Source organism: Labeo rohita, chromosome 8 (genome assembly GCF_022985175.1).
Source record: "Labeo rohita strain BAU-BD-2019 chromosome 8, IGBB_LRoh.1.0, whole genome shotgun sequence".
Lineage (NCBI taxonomy): Eukaryota > Metazoa > Chordata > Actinopteri > Cypriniformes > Cyprinidae > Labeo > Labeo rohita.
In genome coordinates, this window is record NC_066876.1 from 37,327,881 (window position 1) to 37,344,411 (window position 16,531).

Consider the following 16,531-nt stretch of genomic DNA (forward strand, 5'->3'; position numbering starts at 1 on the left):
CACACTTGCTCTTGACTTTTCTTCTTGCAGTTCTGACTTTTTTCTCAGAATTGTTACTATTGCAAGTTATTAAGTCAAAATTGTAAGATGTAAACTTTTTTTCTTGTTGAAAGAAAAAAGTCTTTGTGGGACTTTATAGCTCGCTATTCTGAGAAAAGAGTCAGAATTGTGAGAAAAATGTCTTTATATCACGCAACTTTGACTTCATAATGGGTTTATTTCTCATGATTCTAAAAAAAGTCGGAATTATGACATATAAACTTGCAATTGTGAGTTAAGTCAGAATTGTAAGATATACACTCGCAATTCAGACTTTTTTCTTGCAATTGTAAGTTTATATCACACAATTCTGAGAAAAAAGTCAGAATTCTGACTTTATATCTCACAGATCTGACTTTATAACTCGCAACTGAGTTTATATTGCACAATTCTGAGGAAAAAAAAAGTCAAAATTGCGGAAAAAAAAAAAAAAAATGTCATAATTGTAAGATATAAACTCTGACTTTTTTCTCACAATTGCAAGTTTATATCACACAGTTCTGAGAGAAAAAGTCCAAATTGCAAGAAAAAAGGCAGAATTGTGATTTTTATATCTTGCAGTTCTGACTTTATAACTCACAATTGTGAGTTTATATTACAATTCTGAGAAAAAAAAGTAAGAATTGCGAGAAAAATGTTTATATCATGCAATTCTGACTATATAACTCACAATTGCGAGGTAATATCTCACGATTAAAAAAAAGTCCAAATTGTGAGATATAAACTCAAGTTTATATCACACAATTCTGAAAAAAAAAGTCAGAATTGCAAGATATAAACTCGAGAGATAAAATATATCGCAAAATATAAATTGCAAGAAAAATGTGTTTATATCATGCAATTCTGACTTACAACTTGAAATGGCAAGTTTACATCTCACAATTCTAAAAAAACGTCAGAAACAGTTTTTATATCATGCAATTCTGAGAAAAAAAGTCAGAATTACGAGATATAAACTCGCAATTGTGAGAAAAATGACTTTAGAACTTGAAATGGCAAGTTTACCTCTCACAGTTCTAAAAAAACGTCAGAATTGTGAGTTTATATCACGCAATTCTGAGAAAAAAAGTCAGAACTGTGACTTTATAACTCGCAATTCTGACTTTGTCACTCGCAACTGAGAGTGTATATCACTTCTGAGAAAAAAGTCATACTTGCAAGAAAAAAAATCAGAATTGTGAGATATAAACTTGCAATTGTGAGAAAAATGACTTTAGAACTTGAAATGGCAAGTTTACCTCTCACAGTTCTAAAAAAACGTCAGAATTGTGAGTTTATATCATGCAATTCTGAGATAACTCAGATACTGAGATAGCGGTTGCGAGTTTATATTTCATGATTTTAAAAAAAAGCCAGAATTGTGAGATAGAAACTTGCAATTCTCACTTGAGTTTATATCACGCAATTCTGAGAAAAAAAGTCAGAACTGTGACTTTATAACTCGCAATTCTGACTTTGTCACTCGCAACTGAGAGTTTATATCACTTCTGAGAAAAAAGTCATACTTGCAAGAAAAAAAATCAGAATTGTGAGATATAAACAAATTTTTCTAGAAAAATTTGTTTATGTCACACAATTCCGAATTTATAACTCGCAATTGTAAGTTATTAAGTCAGGATTGTAAGATATAAATTCACAGTTTTGACCTTTTCTTCCAGTTGCAAGTTTATATCACACAATTCTGACTTTTTTTCTTGCAAGTATGACTTAAAGTATGATTTTGAGAAAAAATATCAGAATTGTGAGATACAGACTTTATAAACTCACAATTGCAAGTTATAAAATCAGAATTGTGAGATATAAACTTGCAATTCTTACTTTTTTCTTGCAGTTGCGAGTTTATGAAGAAAAAGTCAGAATTGCCCAATATAAACTTGCAATTGTGAGAATTGCAAGTTTTTATCATGCAATTCTGAGAAAAAAAGTCATTTTTTAAATTTTTTTATTCAGTGACGGAAACAGGCTTTTTAATAGTTTAGTACCAAATTTGTTTCAAAATATCTTCATTTTTGTTCAACAGAAAGTCAGTCATACAGGTTTGGAACGAAATAAAGTGTGAGTAAATGATGACAGAATGTTTATTTTTGGGTGAACTATCCCTTTAAGATGTTTACTATAACTTACATGTTCCAGGCCGTGTACAAACCTTATTCGATGCCATTTGGTCCCAATTGACCTTCATATGGAAAAGCAACGCCACACATGCCCCTGTTTAGCACCATTATCTGAATCAGGATGGCTGCAGGCATTCGTTTGGACAGCTGGATTTTGGTGCACATGGAGAAAAAGATTTTACATGACAGTTTCAAGATGTAGATAATTATAAACAACATTTAATGTTTTAATGCAGGAAATGTGAGTTATGGTTGTCCGTGCAAAACTCGCCTACTGTTGTAAAGTGTTAGTAGTCTGGGTGGCTGCTGAGTTGCTTACAGGCCCAAAGGATTCAAAAGAGCCCAGCCCAAGTCTCTCTGATATTCTGGTTTAGAAAAACCCGTTTCGACTAGGTGTATTTGTCATTAGTGTGACCCGTACACAGTGTGTGACTGCATTTAATTTTGCAGGGAAGAGAGTAAGATGATTTCAGTGCAGTCCGGTGATGTGGAAACGCAGCTGTGTCCACACTTCCTCGTTAGTGTGGGATTAATTACCGGAGGCACAGAACAGTAGAAAACACGTCTGTCAAATCCCGCCGGGATCAGAGAGGTCGCAGAGAGTCCAGGGAGCAAAAAAATCTGCTGACCCCTCGCTCTTCAGCGCTTTCTGCGAGAAGGAAAGATTCAGTACAAACCGTGATCCCCGGAGGAGACCGTTCTGCAGTCCTGAGGAAAAAAGTTGCAGTTCTGTTTCAATTTGTTGATGTTGTGTGAAATATCAAGGTCGTGATTGCAGGGATCAGTCAGGAGAATCTTGCTGAGGGAAGAAATACAGAGGAAAGAAAACAGAAAGATGGATGTGCTGTCTTTTACAGTCTGGCAGTGTATGATGTATGTGTTTGTATATTATTACTATTTTTATACAATTATTTAAAAAGATATATTTGTTTATAAAAGCGCATACATAAATATACAGTACTGTATATACACTATAAATAGGCCTACACTGCCGTTCAAAAGTTTGGGATCAGTACGATTTTTAAAGAAGTTACGTTTGCTTATCAAGGCGGCATTTATTTGATCATAAATCTAGAAAAAAAAAAAACGTAATATTGTAAAATATTTCATGTGTTTTCTATGTGAATATATTGCAAAATATAATTTATTCCTGTGATGCAAAGCTGAATTTTCAGCATCATTACTCCAGTCTTCAGTGTCACATGATCCTTCAGAAATCATGAAAAATACAGATTTTTTTTTTTATATCAATGTTGAAAAAAAAGTTGATTAAAAGTTGTAGTAAAAACTTATATTGTGAGAAAATATTCCTACTTGAAATAAATGCTGTTCTTTTTAATCTTTTATTCATCAAAGAATCCTGAAAAAAGTATCAGTTTCCAAAAAAAAATACAAAAATTATTAAGCACAACTGTTTCCAACATTGATAATAAATCAGCATATCAGAATGATTTCTGAAGGATCATGTGACACTGAAGACTGGAGTAATGATGCTGAAAATTCAGCTGCACATCACAGGAATAAATTCTGTTTTAGAGTATATTAACTTAGAAAACCACAATTTTAAATTGCAATAATATTTCACAATATTACTGTTTTTTCTGTATGTTTAATCAAATAAATGCAGCCTTGATGAGCAGAAAAGCCGAAAAATCTTATATATATATATATATACATACTTATTAGATATTTTACTATATTTTTTGTATATTACATAATGTTTGATTAATTTGCCAATACATTACACAGCCATATAAAAATTTAAAAAATAATGAAAAATATGAATTATAAAATATATGTTGCTTGTTTTCTTTAAAAAAAAACAAAAAACACTCTGTTCTTTTTGTAAGGCCTCTAACATTAGCTTGCTTTTTCTTTTTCTATTCTATCTGCTTTCTTTTTATTTATTCTAGAATTTTTAAAAACCCTTGTTACATGTGCTGTGTTAGGCTAACTAATTTGTCATAGCACTTGCGTGTTATTGCTCTTTTCTAAGTCGCTTTGGATAAAAGCGTCTGCTAAATGTCTAAATGTAAATATATTAAAAAACCTTTTTCAAAATTGATCAACATAAATGTTTATTTTATTATTTTATTACTCTAAAATGTTTTTTAAAAATATATGTTTAAATTTTTGAAAAGTATCTCTGTCTCTCTTTCTCTCTTTATATATGTAGGTTTATTTTTATTATTATAAATATGTCTATCTATCTATCTGTCTATCTATCTATCTATATAAGAGTTTGAGTTTGCCTAATATATGTGTGTGTACTGTGTGTAATTATTATGGATATATAAATACAAACACATTCATGTATAAATTTAAAAAATATTTACAAGGATTATATGTATTTATTATAATTTTATTATAATTATATTATATATAAATAAAAATATTTTGTACATAACATATTTCTCTTAAATATATACATTAATTTGTGTATTTATATATACATAATTACACGCAATACACACACATTTATTAGACAAACTCAAACTTTTATTTTATTTGAGATTAATTGTGATTAATCGTTTGACAGCCCTAATATATATATATATATATATATATGTGTGTGTGTGTGTGTGTGTATGTATAATTATATAATGCTACATAATATATGCCTATTTATTTAGTTTTATGATTATGTATGTTTATTTTAGTGCTGTCAAATGATTAATCACAATTAATTGCATCAAAAATAAGTTTTTGTTTACATCATTTATGTGTGTGCACACTGTGTATTTATTATGTATATATAAATATACATACATGCATGTATATATTTAAGAAAAAATGTTATATTTATATATTAAAAATATTTCTATATAATATTGATTATATGAATAAAAATATATACATGTAAATAAAAATATAATATTTTCAAGATATTTACTGTATGTGTGTGTATTTATATGTACACAGTACGCACACATATACTATGTAAACAAAACCTTTTATTTTGCATGTGATTAATCACAATTAATCGTTTGACAGCACAAATTTTATTATGTTTTGTATTGGTGTAAACCCCAAAAAATACAATTGTACCTTAAATTAATTAAATACAACTGAACTTTAAGGGAAAAAATATGCCACAAATGTGTACAATACGGCCTCTTTACATGTTAAGGTTTAGAGAGAACATAATAGAGATGATTAGAGGAACACATGCGGGAAGTCTAAAAAATGGACAGATCGTACTTCTGCGAACATCTGAACGGGAGTGATAATACAGGCTCCGACATGAGAGAGTGGAATGCTGGCAAACCTTGTGAGGACCGCAGAACATTTGTCATGACATTTGGTGAATCACACACACACACACACACACACGCACAGCTTGTCTGCTGCATATTTATGCTGGCTTGCAAAATCTGAATTGTATCCTAGATTTTATATTTTCCAGACAATGTGAGAAGTGTTTGGCTGTGCAGAACGTCCCGCCATGATGCTAAAGAGTAGTGAATGATTGTCAAGGTGTTGCTGTGAGGTTTCTGGCAGGTTTCTAGGTGGCCCAAGTCAAAAAAAATGATATTATGCTCTCTAGATAATGGCTCAAATCCCTCATTCAGCATAAATCTGTGAGACAAGCTTGTCTGGTTTATTGTTGAAAACTGTGAAAGAGCCTTTACTAGCCTACACTAATACTCATTATTTCCTTAGCAAACACCACTAAAGTAGGGCTGTAGCTATCGATTATTTTAGTAATCGAGTATTATACTGATTATTCTATCGAGTAATTTTCTTTTTTAAAGAGCAATTCTAAATGTACAAGAGAAAATAAGATTTTCTCTAATTTGTTTCCTTTTTAGAAAAATTAACATTTTTATTGCTAAAATTGCATACATTAATGACCATGAAAACTAAACCCATTTAATGCATTTTTTGCCAAATTACATTCAAAATGCAAATACAAATATGAGGCATTTAGATGTAGGCCTATTTACAGACTATTTAATTTAGCTCAGAGGGACATGAATGCATTAAACTGAGTTACAAATGCATAAATAATATTTGTTTATTTTAAACAAAACATTGAATACTTATATTTATATGTACTTTTAAAATGAAGATACTTTAAAGGAGAAGTCCACTTCCAAAACAAAGATTCACGGATAATGTACTCCCCCCCTTGTCATCCAAGACATTCGTGTCTTTCTTTTTTCAGTCGTAAAGAAATTATGTTTTTTGAGGAAAACATTTCAGGATTTTTCTCCGTATAATGGACTGATATGGTGCCCCGATTCTGAACTTCCAAAATTCAGTTTAAATGCAGCTTCAAACGATCACAGATGCGGTTGTAAACGATCCCAGCCGAGGAAGAAGGGTCTTATCTAGCGAAATGATCAGTTATTTTCGTTTTAAAAATTCTAATTTAAATGCTTTTTAATGTCAAACGCTCGTCTTGTCTTTCTCTCCTTGAACTCTGTGTGTTCTGGCTCAAGACAGTTCGGGTTTGTTGAAAAACTCCAATCGTATTTTCTCCCTCAGCTTCAAAAATCATTTCAGAATCATCCTACATCACTGCAGAAGTACAGACACAGTGTTTACAAAGTGAACATGCAAAGAAGATCAAACACCCTTAACAAAAAAGGTAAAACAGTGATATAGGACGATTCTGAAGTTGAGGGAGAACATGAGATGGGAGTTTTTCCACATTCACTGACTGACATGAACCAGAACAAAAACAGTCCAGACAGAGAAAGACGAGACAAGCGTTTGACATTAAAAAGTATATAAATTATATTATTTTTATGAAAATAATCGATTGTTTCTTTCCTCATCTGGGATCGTTTACAACCGCATTTGTGATCGTTTGAAGCTGCATTTAAACTACATTTTGGAAGTTCAAAATCGGGGCACCATATCAGTCCATTATACGGAGAAAAATCCTGAAATGTTTTCCTCAAAAAACATAATTTATTTACGACTGAAGAAAGAAAGACATGAACGTCTTGGATGACAAGGGGGTGAGTACATTATCTGTGAATTGTTGTTCTGAAAGTGGACTTCTCCTTTAATGTGAAATCAAAACCACAAAATTACTGTTAAATAAGTGAGTCATTGCGATTGAACTGAATCATTTAACGGGTGATTCATTCACAAACTAAACATGGTCATGTTGCTCAAAGACGCAAAACAGTGCTGTGGCTGTTTGTAATGCTTATTTGTTGACGAAATGGAGCAAAAACAGGCAATATGCTGTCTAAAACGTAAGTCCCTTAATATTAACTTCGTTTATTGATGAACTGTTGCATAAAATCAGTATCACATTTGTGATCGTGCTGAGGCACTCTGAGTTTGATATTCACTAACTTTCTGTGTCACAGAGAGAGAATGAGGTAATAAATAGCACTTAGTCTTTTACAAAACAGCTAAATGGACTAAAGAAAGCCTCAAGATGAATAATTTGCCTTGATGATTTTTTGTATTCGAGTTACTCGAGTTACTCGAGGAATCGTTTCAGCCCTACGCTAAAGAAACGAAAGCACTCTCAAAATGAGTAAAACTATTCAATATGAATATTAGATCAATATATCATGCTGCTATTATGAAAAACAACTTCACAGCCAACTTAGAAAGGATAAACATTGTGAAAGGGTTTTGAAGATTTCGGCTAAACACAACAGTAAATGCGTGAGTTGTTGAAGATCAGGGATCTTATCAAGCTCAAACCTACAACAGCGTGACTCCATTAGCTGAAACCCAACACTGGGCGAACCAAGACAGGCACAGACGCCGTGTTTGCTCTAGCAATATGCACATATTTGTGTTACGTTATCGTACCCGCTCGCTTTTATTTGTCCTCCCTTGACCCTCGAGTGTGTGTGATGGGCACGATTAGGTCACGGCAACATACAATAGCCGCATTGTGCTGTAGCTTTCCTTAATTTGGACGCGTGCTTCACTCATCTGCTGCTCCTTTCTCCAAGTTAGTTCCGCATATGACTCAAATGGGCCTATTGATCTTTCTTTATAATTATAACCTTCTGCATTTTTTCAGAGACACCCATCATTCACGCCATCTCAATGATAGAGCCGCGTCGGGCCATCCCGAGCGCCGCCCATGTCATGCAGCGGAGATAATAACTACTTTCTGATGCATGAAGGATAGATCACCACTGGGCGTCGAGACTGAAACGTTTGGCTTTTTTGGTGTTTATTTAGGTTGCAGACGGGAAACTGTGCGAGTTGCAGTTTTTGAGGTTTTTTGGCCTTTCTCCTCATTGTCTGTGCCTCCTTGTTTACGGCCGATCTTAGGAAATGACTCGTGCCCTAGGAAAGTGTTTTTGTGCGTGAGGGTTTCTGCCGGCATTGTTGTTATAGGTCAGTCTGAGCCTCCCATTTCTGTTTCCCGTACCCGCTTCCTGCTTCACGAGCCACTTCCTGAACGCAGCGGTACACTTCCTGTCCGGAGTTCCCACAGGCAGTTGCATGTGAAAAGGGGGAATAACACTGTATTACGTGGAAATGTGACTGGGGTCAAACGAAGATCTTGAAAGTGAATATAAACTAAAAATAAAATCGTAAATCTCTTACATATGTGTCTGCTATTTTAGAAGTGTTTTTTAGTTCTTGTAATTTGGTAATTTTGTTTTATGCATTCTTCATAATTATGCATTTTTCATAACCCCTATATATATATATATATATTAGGGCTGTCAACGATTAATCGCGATTAATCGCATACAAAATAAAAGTTTAAGTTTGCTTAATATATGTGTGTGTACTGTGTGTAATTATTATGTATATATAAATACACACAAATTAATGTGTATATGTATGAGAAATATGTTAGTAATATACAAAATGATTTTATTTATATATAATATAAATTATATAAAAATTATAATAAATACATATGCTTGTAAATATTTCGTAAATATATACATGAATGTGTTTGTATTTATATATACATAATAATTATACACAGTACACACACATATATTAGGCAAAATCAAACTTTTATTTTGTATGCGATTAATCGCGATTAATCATTGACAGCCCTAATATATATATATATATATATATATATATATATATATATATGTGTGTGTGTGTGTGTGCATTTTTCATAAGTTACTTTTTCTTTATTTAAATATTCAGTTTTGCTTTAATTTATTTTTATTTCAGTTTTAGTAATTTTAGTAAAAGCAACATTTATAATTTTCAGTTATATTTTTTTTAAATTGTCATTTTTATAAATATTATATATATATATATATATATATATATATATATAAATTAAAGCTAAATAGAATATTTAAATACACAAAAACTAATCATGACAAATGCATAAAACAAAAATACTAAAACTTAAAATAAAATTAAAATGAAACCAGAAAATATAAAACTAAACATTATATATACATAAATAAACCATATATATATATATATATATATGTATATGTATATATATGTGTGTGTGTGTGTGTATATATATATATTTTTTATATTTTTTATTCTTTTTAAAGTAATTAATACTTTTATTTACCAAGGATGTATTAAGTTAATCATTAAAAGTTTATTAAAAGTTAATAATAAATAATTTACATTGTTATAAAATATTTATATTTTGAATAAACACTGTACTTTTTAAACTTGTTATTCATGAAAGAATCCTGAAAAAAAAAAAATCACAGGTTCCAAAAAATATTTGGCAGCACAACTGTTGATATTATCCAACACTGATCATTCTAATAATAAATCCGCATATTAGAATGATTTCTGAAGGATCATGTGACACTTAAGACTGGAGTAACAGCTGATAAAAATTCAGCTTTTCATCACAGGAATAAATTCTATTTTAAAGTATGTTAAAATAAAAAACATTATTTTATATTGTAAAAACATTTTGCAATATTACTGTTTTTTTTCTCTATTTTTAATCAAATAAATGCAGCCTTGATGAGCATAAGAGACTTCTTTAAAGACTATTACAAGTCTTACTGACCCCAAACTTTTGAACGGTAGTGTATATATATATATATATATTAAAAAACTATATTTTTGTATTTTTGTATTAAAATTTAGCATTGAATTGAAATGAAAACTATTTAAAAAAATTTTAAAAAGTTAAAAAAACTACGTATGGTTTATTTATTTTTAATAGTTTTCATTTCAGCAACAATGTATTGAAGGCTTTAAAAAAATCTTTCATTTTGTAAACCTGAGAAACCTACAAACCTTTTGTTTAACTTTTAGTTTGGATATCTCAATTTTTTCTCATAGATTAAGACTTTTGCTGATGTTTCAGATTGTGTGCACGATATAAAGACTTTCACATGTCGGTCTTACAGAGATCTCAGTGTCTAAAAACTCTTATCCATTTTTCCAAGATACTAAAACTTGCAATAAAAAGTCCTCTTAGTATCATTTCTCATCAAATTCCTCCAAGATCAAATGATCTAAGCTGCTGTTTATTTAATTTTATAGCTCTGTAATCAAATTGATCAAAAATGGTCTCATCTGTATCTAATTTTATCCTCCTAGGGAAGGAATTCCTGAGACAAAATGAATACGTAACTGAAACATAACTGAGAAATCAGTTACATCTCGTAAACCTCACCTGTCCTATCAGCTAGATTAAGTGCAACTTTGTAGTCAGTCTGATATTTTGTCTTCAAAGCTTGTCTCTAGATCAGTGCTCTTATGTGCGGACGGTCTCCAGTGTCTCATGTGGTTTGTTTTATGTTTCAGGGCATTGAGTTTGTGAAGCGTTGCGCAGCAGCACAGTGGCTCCTCCCTCAGGCCAGTCGCAGCACCGCAGCAACACCCAGCCGCAAATCTGCTTCATGGCCACAAGTCCAAAACGCTGCAGTACATATGACTGTTAACAAAAGGTGGGAAGGTAGGAAACACGCTTGTCTGATTTTAACAAAACCCAGAGTCTGCTGGCACAAAAATTCTTCACTCATGTTTTCTTTGTTTTCTTTGTCTCTCTGTAGGTAAACTTACAATCAGGAGGCAGTGAGGTGACGCAAAAGACGTATGACATGGAGGTCAAAGGTCACCTGATAACAGGCCCTGGTGAGCACCTCCATGTGTCTGTGTGTGTTTGCTTATTGATAAGAACTTGTCTTTCTACACAAGAACTGTACTTTGTAAATTGTTAATCTGTCAAGCTTGTGTGTTTTGTTTTTGCAACCAAATGTCCTCACAAAGACCCCACAAAAACGGGGGACATTTGGGGGATTCCTATGAGGTGAGCAACGTCATAAAGGGACTGAATCTTATTAAATGTGAAACTGCAGTTTGTGTTTACCTTTAAAACTATAAATCTTTAAATATTTTACATGTTAAAAGGCCAAGAGCTGATCAAAAAGGGAAGGTTAAGAGTGTGTTTTTCATGCCTTTCCCAGTTATGTATGATTGCTGGTTAAGAATTTAAAGAATGAAAGATTTTAAGAACTACTTAAACTATTTAGATTTTTTTTTAAGTTTTCATTCCTTTTCTAGCCCTTTAAACAAATTATTATTTTGAAAATCTTGACAGTGGTAAATTCTACACTGCCAGTCAAATGTTTTTTTTTTTCTGTTTTTGCTCACCAAGTCTGCATTTATTTGATACAAAGTGCAGCAAAAAACTTTTGAAATATTTTTACTATTTAAAATCACTGTTTTCTATTTGAATATATTTTAAAATATAATTTATTCCTGTGATTTCAAAGCTGAATTTTCAGCATCATTGCTCCAGTCACATGATCCTTCAGAAATCATTCTAATATTCTGATTTGCTGCTCGAAAAAAAAAAAAAAATTGTAATATTTTTTTCAGGTTTCTTTGATGAATAGAACGTCCAGAAAAACAACATTTATCTGAAATAGAAATATTTTGTGACGTTCTAAATGTCTTTATCATCACTTTTGATCAATTTAAAGCATCCTTTCTAATTAATAGTATTAATTTCTATAATTAATTTCCAAAAAAAAACACTGATTCCAAGCTTTTGAATGGTATAGGGTATAAATTTACAAAAGCTTTTTATTTCAGATAAATTCAGATAAATGCTTTCTGTTCATCAAAGAATCCTGCAAATCAGAATATTAGAATGATTTCTGAAGGATCATGTGACTGGAGTAATGATGCTGAAAATTCAGCTTTGATCACATGAAATAAATTACTTTTTACAGTATATTCAAATAGAAAACAGTTATTTTAAAAAGTAAAAATATTTCATAATTTTACTGTTTTTGTTGTTCTTTGGATCAAATAAATACAGGCTTGGTGAGCAGAAGAGACTTTAAAAACAGTTAAAATGGTAATGTAGGAACAATTTGTAAAATAAAATTATTTATTATTAGAATTATTTAATTGATATTAAAAATGAGAACCTGTACACTACAGTTCAAAAGTTTGGGGTCAGTAAAATTTAATAATAAATTAATACTTTTATTTAACGAAGGTAACAGTGTCAGAGATTATTTATATTGCATTTCAAATAAATTTCTATTCATCAAAGTATCTTGACAAAAATGTATCACTGTTTCCATATAAAGCACATATGAAGCAGCACAACTGTTTTCAACATTAATAATAATAATAAATGTTTGTTGAGCAGCAAATCAGCATATTAGAATGATTTCTGAAGGATCATGTGACACTGAAGACTGGAGTAATGATGCTGAAAATTCAGCTTTGATCACAGGAATAAATGACATTTTAAAATACATTTAAATAGAAAACTGTTATTTTACATTTTTATAATATTTTACAGTACTATTGTTTTTACATTTTTCTACATCTGCATTTTTGATCAAATAAATGCAGCTTAGTGAGCATAAAAGTGCCTTTTAAAAAACATCTTAAATTTAAAATAAGTTGATTCAAGGTCCCTGCTATGATTAATAACATGACGTGTGTGTTTTCACAGAGCTGCAGGCCGCTATGGACAGTAAGCAGCGTGCGGAGCGGATGGTGGAGCTGCAGGAGCGCCGGAGGAGTCTTCAGACGCTGCTCAACACTCGAATAGCAGAACTCAAACGCGTGTGTCTGCAGGAAGCGGTCAGTGTCTGAAAGGCATTTAAATTTAATGAAGTAGTTCCTTAGAACTTGTTCTATTAATAAAGGACTAGAACAAGAAAGCTTGACACGATAAGCTTTGTATTTCTCCATGGTGTCACTGGCGAAGCACACAGCAGTGAGCTGCCAGATCACGTGACGCTCCAGAGATGCCGCCACATGCCCGGCTAATCTTTGCTCATACTTGTATCTCAACAAGCTTGGCTTTCGAAATGCTGGTTTTACACAGTATGTGTTTTGTGCTTTGGGTCTTAAAGGAGAAGTTCACTTCCAGAATAAATATTTCTTGATAATTTACTCACCCTCATGTGGTCCAAGATGTTCCTATCTTTGTGTCTTCAGTAGAAAAGAAATTAAGGTTTTTCAGGAAAACAGTGCAGGATTTTTCTCCATATAATGGACTTCAATGGGAGCAAACGGGTTAAAAGTCCAAATTGCAGTTTCAATGCAGCTTCAAAGGGCTCTACATGATCCCAGCTGAGGAAAAAGGGTCCTATCTAGCATAATGATCAGTAATTTTCAAAAACAATAAAAATGTATATACTTTTTAACCACAAATGCTCTTCTTGCACTAGCTTTGCGATGTGCATGCACATCATCACGCATTGCGTAATCAAGTTGGAAAAGTCACGTGCGGTTAGGGTGAAAAACTCGATCTCATTTTCTCCTCCAACTTCAAAATCATGGTTGTTTTACCTTTTTTTGTAAAGGGTGTTTGACTTTCTTTGCATGTTTGCTTTGTAAAACTGGGTCGGTACTTCCGCCTACGTCACGTGTGACCGTTCCAATATGATTATGTAATGCGTGAAGTCAAGCTGGTGCAAAACGAGCATTTGTGGTTAAAAATGTATACATTTTTATTGTTTTTAGAAAGATCATTATGCTAGAAATGATCCTTATTCCTTAGCTGGGATCATGTGGAGCCCTTTGAAGCTGCACTGAAACTGCAGTTTGGACCTTCAACCCATTGATCCCTATTGAAGTCCATTATATTTTTTTTCAAAAACCTTAATTTCTTTGCGACTGAAGACAGAAAGACATCAACATCTTGAATCACATGGGGGTGATTCAAGATGTATATTATCAGGAATTTTTTATTTTACAAGTGAACTAATAATCTAAAACCATGTGTGAAACTAAGTTGAAACACTGTTAGCCAATCATAACAGCTCATTTGCATATAAAAGGTATAGCAGCAAAACAACCTGTTTGATTCTAAGGGTGAAAAATGGGCTTAAAATGTAAATGTTCACTGTTTGTTGGTGCAAAAACTTGACTAAACTAATCTAAATTAAAGGATTAGTTCACTTGCAGAACAAAAAAATGTACAAATAATTTACTCACCTCCTTTGTCATCCAAGATGATCGTGTCTTTTTTTCTTCAGTCGTAAAGAAATTATGCTGAAAGGAAAACCTTTCAGCATTTTTCTCCATATAATGGACTTTGAACCAAAATGTAGTTTAAATGCAGCTTGAAAGGCTCTAAACGATCCCAGCTGAGGAAGAAGGGTCTTATCTAGTGAAACAATCAGTTATTTTCTAAAAACAATTATAGTTTATAAGCTTTTTAATCTCAAACGCTTGTCTTGTCTCGTTTGCCTGAACTGAATAATATACTGGAAAAACTCCCATCTCATTTTTTCCTCTAACTTCAAAATCATCCTATATCGCTGTTTCACCTTTTTTGTAAAGGGTGTTTGATCTTCTTTGCCTGTTCACATTAGTTTGGTACTTCTGCAGGGATGTAGGATGACTTTAAAGTTGGAGGAGAAAATGAGAAGGGAATTTTTCTACATACCCTAGCTGTCCTCATGCAGTTCATGCAGACGAGACAAGACGAGTGTTTGAGGTTAAAAAGTATATCAATTGTAATTTTTTTAGAAAATGAGCGATCGTTTCACTAGATAAGACCCTTCTTCCTCGACTGGGATAGTTTAGAGCCTTTGAAGCTGCATTTAAACTACATTTTGGAAGTTCAAAATCGGGGCACCAATGAAGTCCATTATATGGAGAAAAATCCTAAAATGTTTTCCACTAGAAACAGAATTTCTTTATGATTAAAAAAAGAAAGACATGAACATCTTGGATGACAAGGGGGTGAGTACATTATCTTAGTTTTGGAAGTGGACTTCTCCTTTAACATAATAATAGAACCAGTTTATAGGTGAAATATGCTTGTTCATGTTTGCTCTTCATTAATTTTTTCCAGGAATTGACGGGTGAAGTTCCTCATGACTATCCTTTGGAAACCGGAGAGAAAGTCCCTCATGTGCGGCGCAGGGCTGGTCTGTCCCGCAGCGGGTCCAAACATAACACAAAAAATGAGGTGTGTGCATTTTGAGGTGATACGGGTGGCCACTAATTTGATAACGGATACATGATAAATAAATATCATAAGTTGCTCAATGTTTGTACTGGCTTAGGAAGAGGACGTCTCTCAGCGCAAGACAAAGAAAACTCTGTTCAGCGGCGCCCTCCGCAGGCACGCCGATTCAGAACAGCATCCTCCACACAGCAAACGAACGGTTCACAGAGGATGCCACACAGGTGGGTTTCAAGATTACACAGATGAGCTAAAATACCATTTCAGAGTCAAAATTTGTGTGCATACACTACTATTCAAAAGTTAAGATGTTTTTGAAAGAGGTCTCTTATGCTGTATGTATCTGTAAAAAATATTTATTACAATTTAAAATAAATAGTTTCAATTTGTATTGTAAAATGGAATTTTTTTCTGTAATGCAAAGCTGAATTTTGAGCATCAGTGTCACACAATCCTTCAGAAATCATTCTAACATGCTGATTTGCTGCTCAAAAAACATTTATTATTATCACTTATTATAGAAATCTTTTGTAACATTATAAATGTATTTACTGTCACTTTTGGTCGATTTAATACATCCCTGCTGAATAAAAGTGTTAATTTTTAAAAAAAATAGACCCCAAACTTCTGAACATTAGTGTTTGAGTTGACTGTATGTATAATGAGTGACCCAGATGTAAAAAAAGATAATGTAATGAATAGATTAGAAATAAAGTGATAAGTGTCAAGCTGGACTGTGCTGAGATAACAGACATCACACTGACACCCTGAGGTTAACGGATCAAACTAAGCGAAGATTATAGATATCAGATTAAAGATAACATTGATTAAAGCTCACTGTAACAAAGATTCCTCATATGTAGTGTTGAACTCATGTGACTTAGACTTAGATTTGGCAGGAGAGACAGAGCAAAGACTGATTTACAACGGTTCAGACCAATATAGTGTCAGTCTGGCGTTTTGGCTCTGGACCGTGGGAAAAGTTGAATGTGTTTGCGTGTTTGTGTATGTGGTATAAATTTAGAAAAGAAAG

At 32.4% G+C, this 16,531-nt stretch overlaps 1 protein-coding gene across 3 annotated transcripts in view; it reads left to right on the forward strand.

The window, feature by feature from the left end:
- The window catches only part of ccdc120a (coiled-coil domain containing 120a), a 44,081-nt gene that overhangs the window by 13,033 nt on the left and 14,517 nt on the right, over positions 1 to 16,531 (forward strand). The window contains exons 2-7 of one of the 3 annotated variants that reach the window (XM_051117030.1): positions 10,854 to 11,004; positions 11,102 to 11,183; positions 11,319 to 11,358; positions 13,027 to 13,157; positions 15,385 to 15,501; positions 15,599 to 15,722. In XM_051117030.1, coding sequence (XP_050972987.1) covers positions 13,041 to 13,157; positions 15,385 to 15,501; positions 15,599 to 15,722 — 358 coding nt within the window. In that variant the 5' untranslated portion in view covers positions 10,854 to 11,004; positions 11,102 to 11,183; positions 11,319 to 11,358; positions 13,027 to 13,040. The remainder of the gene's footprint in view (positions 1 to 10,853; positions 11,005 to 11,101; positions 11,184 to 11,318; positions 11,359 to 13,026; positions 13,158 to 15,384; positions 15,502 to 15,598; positions 15,723 to 16,531) is intronic. The other 2 variants (XM_051117028.1, XM_051117029.1) reach the window with 2 other exon arrangements.